General features: G+C 46.1%; 1 protein-coding gene and 1 non-coding gene across 2 annotated transcripts; one reads left to right on the top strand and one right to left on the bottom strand.

Moving 5' to 3' along the window:
• Positions 1-4,160: 4,160 nt before the first annotated feature.
• Positions 4,161-4,268, top strand: LOC130500494 (small nucleolar RNA R71). The gene has a single exon (XR_008939116.1). It is a non-coding gene; the product is annotated as a small nucleolar RNA R71 (small nucleolar RNA).
• A 6,734-nt stretch (positions 4,269-11,002) lies between these two features.
• Positions 11,003-13,077, bottom strand: LOC130500095 (uncharacterized). Its single transcript, XM_056994803.1, has 3 exons — positions 12,931-13,077; positions 11,564-12,775; positions 11,003-11,404 (listed from the first exon to the last, which is right to left on the bottom strand). The coding sequence occupies exons 1-3, from the start codon at positions 13,075-13,077 to the stop codon at positions 11,003-11,005; spliced, it is 1,761 nt and encodes a 586-aa protein (XP_056850783.1).
• Between the last annotated feature and the right edge of the window lie 4,108 nt (positions 13,078-17,185).

The raw sequence follows: 17,185 nt of genomic DNA, 5'->3' as shown, positions 1-17,185 counted from the left end.
TTCTAAGGGCCTCAATGGCGACTTGATCGTTGGGATTCGATAGCTTAGTTCTCACTGCTCTGAATTTCTCGATGTAGACTCGTAGCGAGTCCCCCATTCCTTGTCTGACCTTCCAGAGGTCGGCCTCAGAGGCTTGCTTCAGGATATGGGTCGAATACTGCTTCATGAAGGCATTAGTTAACTGATCGAAGCTGTCTATTGAGGCTGGTTCGAGACCAGAGAACCACTCAAGAGCTGTTCCAACCAGGTTTTCGGCGAATGTCCTACAGTAACCTGCTTCACATTCTTCCTGTGTAAAATGGGCTTTCACGATAGCTAATTGGAATGCTCTCAAATAGGCCTTTGGGTCAGAAGTCCCATCATACTCGGGAATTCTAATTTTTCGGGTATCCCTTATGTAAGAACTGGCAATTCTGTCAGTGAATGGAGTCCCACGGGTTTCTTCAATCAAGCTATCGATTTCGGGAGCTGAACTTGTTGCCTTGTGGACTTGAGCTCCCAATTTTTGGAGAGCTGCGTGAGTGCTTTCCATATACCTACGGATAGCTTCGGGTCCCTCTAAAGGAAGGAAATTTGGGTCGTTATTAGGTACCCGACGGGCAGGTTCCTGAGGGAATCGTGTTGGCTCATCTTCCCATGCAGTTGGTGGGCTAAGCCGCTCACCAGCTCTTGGGTTATCAGAGTCTACCCTTTGATACCCGTCCTCATTCGGGGTTGAGCTTCTGGTTTGATAAACCGAAGCTGATGTTCTGCCCCCGGATGGGAAGGATACTCCTGCTCCGGACCTAAAATCGGGCGGCGGAGGTGGTAAGCGAGTGCTCCGGTCAGCAATCTGACTGGGTGTGGAGCTGGTTGTCGCTACGTTACTTCCCATAGCACTGGTGATAGGTGGGTTAAACACGGGAGCTGTCCCAGTATGAGGTGTCTGGAAAGCAGATCCCCGTCCTTCCGGAGCAGTCCTATCAGGAGAAAAGTCTAAACGTCCTCGGGGAAATGAGGGATCGGTCAATCGATCTCAGAAAGTGACCCCCAGAGCTTGACATCGCGGTGGTTGGGTTGTTGCGTTTAGAGATCTAGTTATTTCTTCGAATTGTTGATGTCGAACAGCTAGCTGATGCATTGTACGCTCACTTTCCTGAGCTTTGTCTACCAGTTGCATCATCATCTGACGAATCTCAGAAAGCTGAGCCTCCGTTTGACTCGGAATGGCTTGCTGCTGAGGATTCTCGGTGACTGGAAGCCCGGGGGCTGTTCCACTTGATGATCTCGGTTTAGTAGCTCCGATAGCAGTCTGGCTCGATCGAGCGCTAACCAGAGGCTGTTGCCCAGATCGGCGGTCGCCACGTCGAGGCTCCGAGGTTACAAGACTAGAGCCTCCATCGTTCGGTTAGCCATCGCTCTGAATCGGGAGGTTAAGGTCAGACAGATTTGTTGTCTGATCGGTAGGATTCATCCTCAAGTTAGGGTAAGGGATTCGATTGTTTCTTCCCCACAGACGGCGCCAATTTTGAGGGATTAAACTCACCTCCTGATTTTTAGGTCAGGTTATAGTTTAGGAAAAGATTAGGGAAAGATAACGTGGGCTGAATCCCGTAAGAACTTGGAGAACGAATGAATTATTTTATTGATGATTTTGGTAAAAAATGGTTACAGGAAATGTTTTCTGATGATTACAATGATAGTGAAAATGTTACAGAAATAATGAGAGAATTGTGTCGAATAAATGTTGAATCGATCTAGGTCCCTTTCTTTAGTCCTCGACCTTCTCTTATATAGCTTTGAACTTCTCTTGATCGTCTTTAACTGATCTCCGAGATCCTCTCCGTTTATTGAGGAATCCGCAACAGCTCCCCTTTGACCGGGTCGTACGCCTATTTATTTGTCCACGAGCTACCTCTTTGACCGGGTCCTGCGCCTATTTACTTGTCCACGAGCTGCCTCTTTTCCTCGACCTCTCTAATGAACATCTTAAGCTCACAGCCTCCGGCTCTGTCTTAGCTGTTTCTGAGGATTTAATCCATGATGGGCCTATCGCGGCCCGTTATCATTTCTTGTTGTTTATTACTAGCTAGAGGTCATATTTGGGCCCAACACTCCTTACTGAGTAATCATCTTCTTTACTGCTGGGTGGGAAGGCGAAATTTGGGTAGCAATGATCTGGTAGATCGAGTTCATCATCTGGTGGGTCTCTGTCGATCGATAATCCATGTTTGGTGTCGATCTCCTCTGACCTGCTGGTGTCGATCGATGATGTTAAGGTGCTGTCGATCGATCCCGAGAACTCTGTCCCGTACTCGACTTCACAATGACAAACTGCAATGATACCAAGATCATCTTCTTTTACCACGGTTTTGGCTGGTGGTTTGCCAAGCTTGACAGGGTCGTAGTGGATCTCTGGATCTATCATAGTCAAGCACATCCTGTTGGTGTTCATGTCACATATAGCTCCTACTGTAGCCATAAATGCTCTTCCAAGTAAGAGGGAAGAGTTCCAATTTAGCTTGATGTCTAGGACATGAAAATCCACAGGGACGATAGCATTACCAATTTGAACTTCCATGTCTCTGATCAAGCCTGTTTTTCTGTGTGTAATCCACAAATGTAAAGATCTCTGGTGAAGGCTCTACTTGCAGACCTAGATGATCTGCCATGACCTTTGGTAATATGCTGACTGATGAACCAGTGTCACATAGTGCATGAGGAAATTCAATCCCTTGTACTACACAGGGTATTGCAAACTTCCCAGGATCACTCTTCTTCTTCAAAGTAATCATTTTCCTCATATCTTCTCTGACATTGTCAAACCTTCTTCTAATGTCATTTTCAGTCTCCCTTGTTTCTCTGAAGAACATCCACAATCTGCTTGTGAAGTAAACCTCCTCGAAGGGTTTCTCTGGTGGGATTCTGATAACTCTCTTAGTGAAACCATCAATCTCCTTTTCATTAGCTTCCCTCTTAAGGTTCTTAGGAGTCTTCTCCTTCCTACTCCTTAACCTTCTTCCTTCAGTTCCCTCTGATGTAGGTGTAGTGTTTGAAGGGCTACTAGTAGTCTCTGTAGGGTTAGCTTGTGGTTTCGGTGTGGATCTGAGTGCATTGATTCGGTTGCTGTCTATCGATGGTAGTTGCACTCGGTACGTGAGAGGTGCATGTCGATCGATAGGTGGAGAAAAGGGTCGATCGATACGTTTCTCATCTTTATGTCGATCGATGAGTGGCTCGTCTCGTCGGTCGATATCTTCGTAGGTGTGGGTGGGTGGGTGAGGATGCGAAGCCTTGAATTCAGTATCCGGAAATGACATCGTTGGTGTCGATCGATGTGGACTAGTTGGTGTCGATCGACACCATTGTGATCCTCCGAAACTTAGTGAGCTTTCCACTTCAAAGTCTCCTTCTTGTAGCTTCTCCTGTTTCACCACTTGCCAGAAATCATCATCTATAATGGCATTCACGTGGTGTTTCCTACTTCCTTCCCCTACTTCCTTAGAAGTACCAATTCTTCTGATAGAGTCTTCAGTCTGGACAATCTGTGTCTCAAGTTTCTTAACTTGAGTGCAAATGGTGTCTATCCTTGTGGTCAGATTATTGAAGAAAGAGTCAATCTTCCCATTGAAATCTACTATAAGCTTCTGCTGACCTTCTAGAACTCTATCAATCATGGCATCAAACTTACTCTCCTGGGTGGGTGGTGGTGGGTTTTGGTAAGCTGAGTTGCCGTAGTTCCTGGTGTTGGTGAAGGGTTTCTGATACTGTGAACTCTGGTTGTAGTTACTCTTCTGACCACTGCCAAAAAAGTTTATGTTTCCACTCTGCTTTCCATATCTCTGAAATCCAGTACCTCCAATGTAGTTCACATCTTCCTCTGTATCATCTTCTCTAGCCTCTCCTTCTTCAGCTGAGAAGACTGGCTGCCCCAGAAATGCATGTAAAGCATCTATCTTGGCTCTAACTTCATTCATCTGGTCTTCCCGATGGCTGCAACCGATTTCTTCGTGTTAGAGTCAGTGTTCTTGGTGCTGCTGCTGTTGGCTAGGTTCTCAATAAGTCTCACAGCCTCTGTTGGATTCCTAGTGTTGAAGTTTCCCTCGCTAGCAGTATCAAGAGCCATCTGATACCTCAAGGTGATACCTCTGTAGAAAGTGCTTAGCAGCTGCACTTCATTGAATCCATGGTGTGGACAGTCTCGCTGGAAAAACTTAAATCTGATCCATGCGTCTTTAAAAGTCTCACCAGGCTTTTGCGCGAAAATGGCGATTTTGCTCCTTAAGTCTTCAGCGCGTGCCTCATCAAAGAAATTACGCAGGAAGGCGTTTTTGATGTCGGCCCAGGATGTCAGTGATCATGTAGGTAGCTGCTTGAGCCAGTGTGAAGCTTCTCCAATCAGTGAATATTTGAAGAGCTTGCAGAGTAGGTAGTCCTCAGGGACTCCATCCATACGAACAACAGCGATAAGATCCTCGAACCTCTCCAGATGGTCCATAGGATGCTTGTGTGATAACCCAGAATAAGGTATCTGAGACACGAGAGAGTAGTACTGAGGCTTGAGCTCGAAGTTTGGCTTCTGAATCTCTGGAAGTCGAATAGCTGATATGTTGGTCTAGTACTCGTCTCGACGATTGTAGTCTGCCAACGATCGTGTTTGAGCTTCTCCTGTAGCCTCAGCTTCAAGCTCAGGGATTATGTTTCCCTGTGCATCTAGCTTCTGACCTGTTGCATTACGCAGATGACCATCTTGGTCATACAGGTTTCCATTCTGGTCCTGCGTGAGAATAACAATCGCAACCATGCTTCGCGGGTTAGTATTGATCGATGTACGGTGAGTAATATCGAACGATGTGGATCGGCAAACGGTATCGGTCGAAGGTGCTGTATGACTGTCGGTCGACGGTTCTGTATGACTGTCGGTCGACGGTTGAATGTGAATATCAGTCGACGGTACTGCGGTTCTGTCGATCAATGCGGAGCGTAGGTCTTTGCGGATTGAGCGTTCCAAATGTGCAGGATCTTCTGAGAATAGTAGTTGATCTCCCCTGTTGCTTCTGGTACTGCTGGGCATGTACCTGGGTAGACAAGAAAAATTTTAATCAGAAAGGGGGTAAAAAGAAAAACCTAAGATTAACAAGATTAAATCTAGTGGCGATTAAAGCTCCCCGGCAACGGCGCCAAATTTGATAGTGCTCAAATTACCCAGTAGAGCTTACTCTCTCAAATAAGAGGTACATCTGTAGTACTTAGGGATCGAATCACGAGGAGCTAGGGAACCAATTAAATATAATCTACTAATCATTCCTAGGTGAAGTTGGTTTTAAAGATGGAAATGTAAATAGCAATTCCTAAAATGAGCAAGGTAGTTGCTCTGACTAACAATATGATGGGGTGTTTAAATGAAATGAAGAGTGCTAGACTTAGGGTTTTTATTCAGGAATGGAGATTATAATATCTATAAATGCCTAACAAGTTGTTTGCATGATACTATAGAACTCAGTCGCTTAACTCTCAGTGATGTCTCACTGGCTAAATAATCTAGATCTCTGGCCTCAACTGTCGTATGTTGACACAGAAAAAGAGTCGATCGATATCCTTTAGAGATATCGATCGATACACCTTTCGCTCGGCGATCAATTCACCTGAAAGGATATCGATCGACGGCTTCTAGATGTGCCTAGGCGCGAGCTGATAATGAACACTAGATCTCAAGGAGGGCAGTTAGCTCTTCTCCAAGGAGATACTAGTTCAAACAGATAATTCAAGATATCAAAGATCCTAGTGATCTATATTCTAGTTAGCTACTCTAGAACAAGCTTAGGGTGTAATCTATTTGATGAATATCACAACTTAGAAATTATAGTTTGGGGCTAATCCCACAAACCTATTTAAACCCTAGATCTAACAAGTAGACTACTCAGACATAGCTAAGCGATTCATAACAATAGATAGATGAAATAATTGCATAGATATAATAAAGTAGAAATACAAAAAGAGATAACAAATATCTCCAATCTCTCAAAACAAGTAAAACTCTAGTTTCTCCAAGCTTGCTTGCCGTCAAAAACACTTAGCAGGAATATCTAAGCATTTCCATTAGGTTAAAAACTCGTCAGGGGCAATCTCGTAATTTGGTGAAGTCTTGGTGAAGTAGCCGGCTAAACCATTTCGTCCTCGATATCGATCGACAACACTGGTTGTGTATCGATCGATTATAATCTTCTAGTACGCGGATCTTCTCAGCTACATCGATCGACAACTCTGGATGAGTATCGATCGATTCTTATCGCAATTTTGACTTCCGACTTGGTCTTGAATGGTCAACTCGGGTGTATCATCTCTTGTACTCCAAAATGCTCCAAAAACATCACTTTATCACAAAACGCTCCTGAACCTGAAAACATACCTAACAGGCTAGAAAACAGATTAAATATATAATAAAACACTAGTATACCATGGTAGAAAACGGGTAAAATCCATGGTATATCACTCATTGAACCCTGAGGTTTCTGAGTGTTGGGGTTTAATCTTTGGATCCGGGGACCATGACTAAACCCGATGGATACCTTGAACCCGGAGGTTGATGCTTTTGAGCCCTGAGGTTCTTGGCAAACCCAAAGGTTGGTATTTGGATTCAAAGATCCTTGAACCCTGAGGTTCTTATCAGATCCGAATATCAGTTAGACCCGAAGGCCCTTGATCAACCCTTAGGTGATCTTGAGTCCGGAGACTCCTTACAGACCCAGAGGCTGTATTGAACCATGAGGCTCTTTTATAGACCCTGAGGCCGTACTGAACCCGGAGGTTATTATAGACCCTGAGGCCGTACTGAACCCTGAGGTTCGTCATAGACACTGAGGCCATATGCGTTATGGGAGGTTTGTGATCGTATTCTACTCCCCATGGGGAACCACTACCGATCTGTTATTGAGAAACCGCACTCTGCCACCCGGAGGTATAGGCCACTCTCATGAATCCCAATGATGCACTCTACCTTTCTGCAGAAAAAGTCACGCTCAGACTTACTGTGGTCTGGCGTGGGCCTGCCCCGCAAAGCGACTTCACACCAGACAAACTACTTTCCATGTCTGGATAAGTATTAATTTTTGGTGCTAACCGGTATTTTCGCACATTTGCTCCCTGCATATCAGCCGTCAGCATCTGATTACAGTACTTTGTAGTGTACGTCATTCCCCCTGCGTGTATTTAGCTTGTAGCGTCTTTAACACAGGGTTTGGGTATCACTAGTACGGTGGTCCCCACGTAACTTTTGGACTTATAGCCTTTACGCAGGGCTTGAGGTGCAGACAATGTAATAGGGTTGATCAGACCTGTTCCTTATATGTCGTACACCCATGTGAGTAGTCTCAGTAGTATATATAGGGTTTGCTGAGATCTAAGGTCCCTTAGGACCTGACCTAGCTAGTATGCCCCTTTAAGTACATTGGAGTTCCTATAACCCCTCTAGCCGTAACTAATAATGTATTTTATAAGCTTAGTCTGGAGACGTTATCGCATACATAGGAGTAGGAAACCAATGTACTTAAATATATCATAATAGTAGTAGTAGTATATAAATCTTAATCCGGGGACCTTACTTTAGAAGTGATAGAATTTGAGTTGCAAGGCATTCCAGCAGTTGGGTTGGACCTTACCGTCGCTGTCTTCCAGCTTATAGGCTCCTGCCCCTTGCACCTCTTTAACCTTATAGGGACCCTCCCATCCAGGAGCGAGTTTTCCGGCTGATTTGTCCCTTGTGTGGTCACAGACTCGCCTTAGGACCCAGTCCCCTTTCTGGAAGGTTCTGGATCTGACCTTCTTGGTATAGCTCTTGGCTACTTTCAACTGGTAGGACACATTTCTAAGGCTGACCGCCTCCCTCTTTTCATCGAGTAGATCTAGACACAGGGACATTAGCTCGTTGTTCTCCTCCTGGGAGAGGAATTCAGAGACCATGGTCCTTACGTGCACCTCTGTGGGTATCACCGCTTCAGCACCATAGACAAGCGAGAAGGGATTCTCCTGGGTAGCCGTCTTCAGGGTTGTCCGATAGGCCAAGAGTACTCCATGTAGCTCTTCTGCCCATCGCCCATGGGCGTCTTCTAGGCGCTTCTTGAGCATACTCACCACTGTCTTTCTAGTAGATTCGGCTTGGCCGTTAGATTGGGGATTTCGTGGTGCTGAATAGGAAATCTTGATATTCCAATCCTTGCAGAACTTTCAGATGTTGTAGCTCGTGAACTGGGGTCCGTTGTCTGTGACGATCTCATGGGGAGTTCCAAAGCGTGTGATCAGGTTGGTCCATAAGAATTTCCTGATCTGGAGATCCTTATCTTGGCTAGTGCTTAAGCTTTTACCCACTTCGTGAAGTAATCGGTCAAGACTAGGAGAAAGATCCTTTGCCTCGGTGCCATAGGGAATTTCCCCACGATGTCCATGCCCCACTTTCGGAAGGGCCAAGGAGAACTTAAAGATTTGAGGTTCTCTGGTGGAAGATTGGAGACTGGCGTGTGCTTCTGGCATTGGCTACAGAGTTTGGCTTGTTTGAGGGAGTCCCTCGCCATGGTTGGCCAGTAGTATCCAGCCCTTCTGGCTCTGAGTACCAACCTCTGACCACTAGAATGGGAACCACACTCTCCCTCGTGAAGCTCTTCTAGTATCCTGGCGGCTTCTCTAGGGGTAAGACATCGTAGATAGGGTCCTGAAAAAGATCTTCGGTATAGTTTCCCCTCGGAAAAGCAGTACCTGGCAGCTTGGTGCCTTATCTTCTAACTTTCGTCTCGATCCTCAGGCAAGGTGTCGTACCTCAGATAGCTAATGATGGGAGTCATCCAGGTCTCTCCTTCGTCTACTACGGATACTTCTTCAGGCTCCGTCTCCTTTTCGGTTGCGGACCCTAGATTAGCTACAGCGTCGGCCTGGGAGTTTTGCTCCCTCGGGATCTGGGTGAGCTTACAGTGTCGGAACCTGTCGAGTAGGCTCTTAGCCATGGATAGGTACCTGATCATACTTGGATCTTTCGCCTGGTAGTCTCCTTGGACTTGGCTTATGATCAGTTGTGAGTCGCTGAAGACCTGGATGTCTTCTACTCCCATCTGTTTGGCGAGTGTCAGCCCTGCTATTAGAGGTTCGTATTCAGCTTCATTGTTCGTTACTTTGAAGTTGCATCGTACGGCCCTTGAGGCTGATTCCCCCGTAGGGGAAGTTAGGACTAGTCCCACGCCTGCGCCCCTTACGTTACTAGACCCATCAACGTATAGTGTCCATTCGCCTTTCTCCCCTTCGCTATCACGAAGCTTTACTTCTTTTTCCAAGGCTGGAAGCATGGCAGGAGAGAATTCAGCTACGAAACCTGCTAGGACTGCGATTTGATGGCTGTTGCAGGCCGGAAGATCACATTGTTCTCCCCCAGCTCTGTAGCCCTTTTTTTTAGTCGTCTAGACACTTCTGGCTTATGAAGGACTGCTTTGATGGGGAAGGAGGTGACCACCACGATTTGATGAGCCTGGAAGTAGGGGCGTAGCTTTCGAGCAGCGTTAACCAAGGCGAGGGCTAACTTTTCAAGGTGATTATAGCGGGTCTCCGCGTCTAGTAGAGATTTTCTCATGTAGTAGATAGGATGTTGTTTCCTTCCTTCTTCCCTTACCATGACCGCGCTGACTGCATGCTTTGATACCGCCATATAAAACAATAGGACTTCCCCTTCCAAAGGTTTTGAGAGGAGAGGTGGAGTAGTGAGATAGGCCTTGAGATCGGATAGGGCTTGCTCACATTTATCGGTCCATTGGAAGTCCTTGGGGTCCTTCAAGGTTTCGAAGAAGGCATGCGACTTGTCGGACAGCCTGGAGATGAATCTGCTCAGGGCGGCCATCCTTCCTGTCAGTCTTTGTACCTCCTTGACGTTGCGAGGGAATGGTATCACCTGGATTGCTCTCACCTGTTCTGGGTTTGCTTCAATGCCCCTGTGGGTGACTATTTACCCTAGGAACATTCCAGAGCTTACCCCGAACGAGCACTTTGAAGGGTTTAGCTTCATGTTGTACCTCCTGAGAGTGGTGAAGGCTTGTTGAAGATGCAAGATATGGTCCTCAGCGTCCAGGGACTTTACCAGCATATCATCAATATAGACCTCCATGGTCTGCCCTATCTGATCGGCGAACATCATGTTGACGAGCTTTTGATAGGTCGAACCTTCGTTCTTCAATCCGAAAGGCATGACCTTGTAGCAGTAGATGCCCCTTGAGGTCATGAACGAGGTCTTCTCTTGGTCGTCAGGATGCATTAGGATCTGGTTATATCCGGAGAATGCATCCATGAAACTCATTAGCTGATGACCAGCAGTTGCATCGACTAGCTTGTCGATGTGAGGCAAGGGGAAGGGGTCTTTAGGACAGGATTTATTAAGATCCGTGAAGTCGATTCAGACTCTCCACTTCCCGTTCTTCTTCCTGACGACCACTACATTAGCTAACCATTCCGGGTATTGCACCTCTCGTATGAATCCGGCATCCAGTAGGTTCTTGACCTCTTCGTTGATTATCTCGTCCCTTTCAGGGGCGAACTTCCTCCTCTTCTGTCTGACGGGAGGATGCATTGGATCCACTTTGAGTTGATGAATGATGACGTCGGGATCAATCCCAGGGATGTCCTCATGGGACCAGGCGAAGCAATCGTAGTTGGATCTCAAGAAGTCGACCAATCTTCTTCTCAGGTCTTCCAGAAGCTTGGAGCCTATCTTTAAGTTTCGACCCAAGTTCCCTTCTGTGAGTGGGACCTCATCCATTTCCTCCACCTCCGGCTCTTCGGTATGCGGGGCCGGAAGCTTTTTCTGTAATTGCTATAAGACTTGGGTCTTTCCCTTTAAAGTAGTCTGGTAGCAGGACCTGGCATTTTCCTGATCTCCTTTGACCGCCTTGATGCTCCAGGGAGTTGGGAATTTGACCAGTTGATGCAAAGTCGAAGGTATAGCTCCCATATCGTGGATCCAAGGCCTTCCTAGTATCACATTATACGATGAGGGTCAATCGACGACTAGGAACTTCGTGGCTTGATTTATCCCCTCGGCGTCCACGGGGAGAAAGACCTCTCCTAAGGTTTGCTTGACCTCTCCGCTGAAGCCTACAAGGGGAGTCGCCTTTCTAGTTAGAGCTGTAGGTTCCAACCCTAGGTCGGCGAAGGCCGAATGGAAGATTATGTTGCTGGAGCTCCAATCGTCTACTAATATTCGCTTGACCAAGCAGTTTGCTATGGTAAGTGAAATGACAAGGGCGTCATGATGAGGAGCAAGAACCTTCTGTTGCTCCCTAGCAGTGAAGCTGATCTCATCTGTTCCGAGGAGTAGGCGCTTAGGACCCTCGGCCTCTTGGCCATTCCTGGCGTTGCGTGTACTTCTCTTGGCAGCGGCACTGCTAATTCCGCTTACCTACGATCCGCCTGTGATGACGTGGATCACTCGATCTTGCTGTGGTGGCAATGCGGGAGCTGCTTCGGTAGGGAGACCGGGACCTTCCCTATTTAGAAGGTTCTTGGCCTTATCTGAGAGGAACTCCCTTAAGTAGCCTTTCTTGAGGAGCTCGGCGACTTCCATCTTCAAGGCTATACACTCTTCCGTGGTGTGACCATGGTCACTATGGAAGTCGCACCACCGCTTGGGGTTTCGATTAGCCTCTGCAGCCTTCATCTTATGAGGCCACTTAACTTGTGGACCCATTTGTCGTAGGACACCGATCAGTTCCGGTTTTGATATCACAAGATGAGAGATATCTGGCCAAGTGGACACCATCATCCCCTCGGATCTAGGCAAAGGTCGATGTTGGTACCTGCCCCTGCTTGGGTTGCCGGTCTCCCTCGCGGTCTTGGGATAAGAGGGCTCATCGCGGTCATTCCTAGTCGGCTTTGAGGACTTCTGATCGTAATTCGGACAGGCTTTGGCCCTACTAGCAACATCTTCCCACTTTACTTGAGCCCAAGCACGAGACAATACGTCCTCCATATTCCTGCACTTATATTTGATCAGCTCCTTGTAGAGATCTTCCTCCGGAAGTAGACCCCGCTTGAAGGCTGAGATAGCCGTATAAGCGTTGCACTCAAGGATAGCCACCTTCTCTTGATTGAAGCGTGCTATGTAGGAGCAAAGGGGTTCATTCCTATGCTGGAGGACTTCATAGAGGTCGTCTGAGTTCTTCTCTAGGTTGCGACTACTAGCAAATTGCTCCACGAACTTGTCGCTAAGGGCTGCAAAGGACTTGATGGACTTGATAGGAAGATTGATGTACCATTGGAGAGCAGGGCCAGTCAAGGTTGATCTGAATCCCTTGAACATGGTAGCTTCCCGTGCATCCCAGGGGATTGCTAATGCTAGCATGCGTTGCTTGTACTGGGTGATATGATTTTCAGGATCCCTAGTATCTTCATACATCTTTATGCTCGGGAAAGAGAACTTTCGTGGCATCTCCACTGAAGCAATCTCTTCCACGAAAGGTGTATCGGAGTAGGACCTCTGATTACTCCTTCGAATAAGAGGAGCTACACCTGAAAGTCTTTCTTCCATAGATTGAATGGTGCCAAACCTTTCGGAGACCACCCTTTCTAAGTAGGATGCTAGAGCCGGATCTGAGATCCCGGGATCATCGGGTGAGTACTCTTCGTCCTCTGTATCGGAATAGCTATCCACTTGCACTCGGGTCCCATCATTTGCAGCTTCTCGGCCTTCGGGTTCGTTGTCGGCGAAGACGGGTCGATGAGGTACTTCTTCACCATCGCGTGGAGTGTTGAGCAAAGCCAGGGTCGAACCCTAGTTCGGAACCGCTTTCGCTTGTTGCTAGTTTCACCGAGGGTATGGTTCTCTTGTCGGGGGACAAGATTCTCCGCTTCTATGGCGTCTAGCTTCTCGGCGCTCTCCTATAGTTGCTTGGAGTGTTCTCCAAGTTGGTCTTGTAGGGTTTGAACTTCGAAGAGAAGTTCAGGACCTCCGGGTGTGGTCTCCTGAGCTTTGTGAAGATCGGTAACCTGACTTTGCAGAAACTCGAGCTTGTTGAGGAGCTCGATCTCCTTCGAGGTCATCTCTGCTTGGTTAGTATCGTCCTCTAGTGCCATCGTCACGTAATTGGATTACTCCCATTGATAGACCCCGGCCCAAGTATCAGTACATGGAACCAGCTCAGCATGGAGTTCAGGACGTCCAGATCAAATCAGCCGAGGTTCATCCATCCGGCCGTACCAGATAGACATACCGAGCCGTGTACCGGATCGACCCCCGTACACCCGGAAAGGACCCACGACCAGACGATGGAATTGATCGACCGACATCACTTCTTTCCCGACCCATTCATCATTCTAGGACTAACTGTCGAGCCAGAATCCTGGATCATCGTGATCAACACCTGGATCATCGTGATCATCGTGATCAACAACCGGATCTTCGTGATCAACACCAGGATCATCGTGATCATCACCCGGATCATCGTGATCATCACCCAGATCATGCTGATCACGACCTTTCCGACCACTTTGATGATTTCATGATGATCGATGCTTCCATCTTCTCCAAAAGAATGTTTCTTAAGCTCCCTAAAGATTTGGGTCAAGAAAAGTTGCCATCCATTCATGAAGGTTCACTGAACAGCCCGCGGACAGCCCTTCGTCCGTACTGGTCCATACCGTGATGAACTTGATCAACACAGCAAGGTTCATTGAACCTGGACAGAAGAATTTGAAGGATTCAACTGCAGTCAACCTGAGATTTCGTGCCTTGACCAGATCTGGTCAATATTTATATTTTCTATGGAATATTTTCTTTTTCTAGGATTACATTTCCAATGATTATTTATGTCTTTCTTTGACTTGTAATCCTATAAATAAGGCCTATGAGCCACGAAATAAAGCAGATCTTTTTCCCCTTTTTATGAGTTTTTACTCTCTGTTCTTTGTCAAGAACATCTCTAGTTTCTTGGTGAGGTTATCTCCAAGCTTCGATCCTTCCTTTGTTGGACAGGTGCGTCACATCCGCAAGAAATGAAGTCTGGTAGTATCATTGGGCCTTTCCGCATCCATTGTGTCACCATTCATCCCACCAGTTCTCTATCCTTCCGGATCAGAGTCCATATCAACCTTACCGAAAGAGTGATCCCGATTTTGGTTCTATCAAGTGGTATCAGAGCCACTCTTCCGGTAACTCTATTTCTATCCATTTTTTCTCATCTCTCCATTTCTTCTAAACACTTCTTCATCTATCTATCTTGAACCCGGGCCCCTCATTACCATCCACCATATTAAAAAAAAATCGATTAAAAAAAAAGGGTTTCAAAGTTTCAAAGATTCAAAGTTAGTTTTTTTTTTGTGGATTGGTGGTGGAAGAGAAAGTCTGCTGGCCGAAGAGAAATTCGGCCTTTGAGGTGGTTAAGGCGGGTTCCCTTTTAAATATCCTATCTTTCTATCTTAAACACTTTGATCTTGCTTGGATTTTGCCCATTGGGATTCTTGATCTGTTCTCTTAGAACCTTGAGAAGAAACTTGTGTGATCACCATAAAATCTGAGAGAAACACTTGTGTGGGTGAGGATCAAACACTTGAGAGTGTGAGATTTTTTATCTAACTTTTGTGTTGAGATTTTTTTCAGGTTATGATGTTTGGTTTTCAAAAGAGAAGTAGCAAGGAGAACTCCTCACGACCATCTGTGTCTCAAACTCCATTTAAATATTCTTTGAATAAATTTGATGAGTTTGTTAGTGTGCAGGAAAAGCCAAACAAGAGGAGCAAAGAGCATGTCAAGTCGTCCAAAGGTCAATCTGATCCAAAGAGGCGATCCTTTCAGTTTGATATCCAAGAGATCTGTGATGACTTTGAGATAGGATTGATGAAAGCTCTCAAGGACGTCAGCAAGAGCGACAAGAAGAGCACATCCACATGTGCACCAGTAGCTGAGCCATCCTTGTTCATCAACAAGAAACCCAAAGGTAAATCTGAAATCCATGTTGAGGAGTTTAAAGATCTTTCAGATTCTTTACCTACCTTTGATGAATATGATGAAGAGCCGATTGAAAGCTTGATGATTTGTGAAAAGATCATGATTTTCCTACTCCTGAATCTGAGTTGATGCTTGATAGTAAACTAACCTGTTTTGAGCCGGAGCTTCCGAGCAGTCTTGTTCTTAGTTCACAGGATTTTGAGGAAGAGCCATTCAACCATCCACATCATGGACGACTTCCTGGCACTAGGACACCTTTGGATGATGATCTATGTCCTATCTTTGATGAGGAGGACGAATCTGGTCCAGTCTTTGATGAGGAAGCACCCAGCATCAACATGGACAGTCATCTTTGCTTTGATCCCGACACAACTCCTCCCCTTTTATCCACTGACGTTCAAGAGCACTGTGAGAAACTTGATTTGATTTATTCTCTGCCTGAATTTTTTGTTGGAATCAGTTCTCATAATGTCAAAAGTTTTGGTCTAGACAATGTGAAAAAATTTTGTGTTTCAAATTCCATTTTGATAACTTGATTCATTCTTTTGAGAAACTTGAACCTGATAAACTCTTTGATCAAAAACGTTTTCTAAATGACAATGATATCTCTTCTGGTCTTGTTTTGAGTTTTGATCAGTTTCTGAAACATCACAAAGGTTTTGATCATCTTGAAAAATCATTTGAGCTTGTTTTGCAACAACCAGATTTTTGTTTCCGGAAACCTTGTGATTCCTTTGTTTGTTTCGAGGATAATGGTTTTGATCTGAGTTTCTGTAGTCATGGACTGACCACTGGTGATTTGTTTGCATTCCCTTGTGCCTTGGACGAATTTATGGTTAAGACTTTGCTAGAACAGAAATCACTTAGATCTGAAACTGATTTTTGTTGTGATTCTGATTTGAAACCTGCCCCTTCTTATTTTGAATCTGATCTTGATCTAAAGATTTTGTGTTCTGAATATGATCAACCTAGGCTCGTCTTGAATATGTTCTATGGGGTTTCATGCCTTGAAAGCATTATGATTTGGAACACCTTCTTTGAAAAACATATTGAGCTTTGGAAAAATAATTCCCAGTTTGAGCTTAATCTTTTGTGTTCTAAATCTGAGAAACTTGTGTATGTTGTGAAATTGTTCTTTAGGAACTATGAAATCACGAGCCTTGACACCATTCTGGTCTGTAATGTTTACTTTGATGTGCATCTTGACAGGCTGAAATGTGTGCTACTTGTTCTAGGAAAAGATAGCTTGATTTCTGATTTGCACAAGTACATGTCTTGCACATATGATCCTGGTATTTTAATGTTTGTTTTGAGTGTCCAGGATAAACAGGTTCAGCCTCAGAGAAGAGAAAGCATTGACCATGCTTGTCAGCCTGAAATTTGGAGATGCATTGATACATCCACTCAAACTGGCCACCTTGGAGATGCCAGCGACATAGGTTCAGTCCAAAGCGAATATCTCGACGTCCAGAAGGTCTTTCGTCTTGACTCCAATTTTTCGAAAAATCCAACTCCCCAAGGATTCACTGAGGCTTGGAATCACTTGAAAAGCTTCACGGAGGAAGGCGTTATGAATTTTTCAAACAGGCGGTTTCCCAGTCCATCTATCTGCGAGTATCCAACTTTTGAAGCAGATTCAAGCCTTGTGAAGAAGCAGCCTGCGCCAAAGCCGATAATAGCATTCAAGATGAATCTCTCCTCTTTCCAGAAAGCTCAATATCTGGAAAATGGCCACGGAATCATGAAGTTATGATCCATTCTCCAAAACCGGTCAAACCTGTTCTGCACTTGCTTCAATGGAAAGTTAGACGATCTGTGTTGGGGTCAAAAACGGTTATCTCGAAATCAACGGCTAAGTCTATTTGTCATACGAAAGTATAAGGAAGAAACGGAAAGTGATCTAAGTTTGGATAGGCCGGACGACAAGGAATCCGCCTTGAAACTTCAAAGAGCCCGTTCTCCCAAACCGTGAGGACCCAGAAAACGATCAACATATCAAATCGAAGACCTCGTCGAGACGCACGTACTGGTCGTGGCTGCCGGGCGGCTAGCCCCCGTGCTGGCCGTGGCCGCCGGCGGCTAGCGCCGGTGCTGGCCGTGGCCGCCGGGCGGCTAGCCCCGTGCTGGCCGTGGCCGCCGGCGGCTAGCGCCCGTAACGGTCGTGGCCGCCGGGCGGCTAGCCCCGTGCTGGCCGTGGCCGGCGGCGGCTAGAGCCCGTAACGGTCGTGGCCGCCGGGC

Source organism: Raphanus sativus, chromosome 9 (genome assembly GCF_000801105.2).
Source record: "Raphanus sativus cultivar WK10039 chromosome 9, ASM80110v3, whole genome shotgun sequence".
NCBI lineage: Eukaryota > Viridiplantae > Streptophyta > Magnoliopsida > Brassicales > Brassicaceae > Raphanus > Raphanus sativus.
This window is presented reverse-complemented; position numbering and strand designations above follow the sequence as displayed.

Excerpts from the sequence above, each read along its gene's own strand:
- LOC130500095 (XM_056994803.1), bottom strand. The coding sequence starts at position 13,077 with ATGGCACTAGAGGACGATACTAACCAAGCAGAGATGACCTCGAAGGAG. Across the intron at positions 12,776-12,930 it reads GTCCTGAACTTCTCTTCGAA|GGTTCGACCCTGGCTTTGCT; the intron begins GTTCAAACCCTA and ends GTTCCGAACTAG. Across the intron at positions 11,405-11,563 it reads GTATAGCCTTGAAGATGGAA|GTAAGCGGAATTAGCAGTGC; the intron begins GTCGCCGAGCTC and ends GGCGGATCGTAG.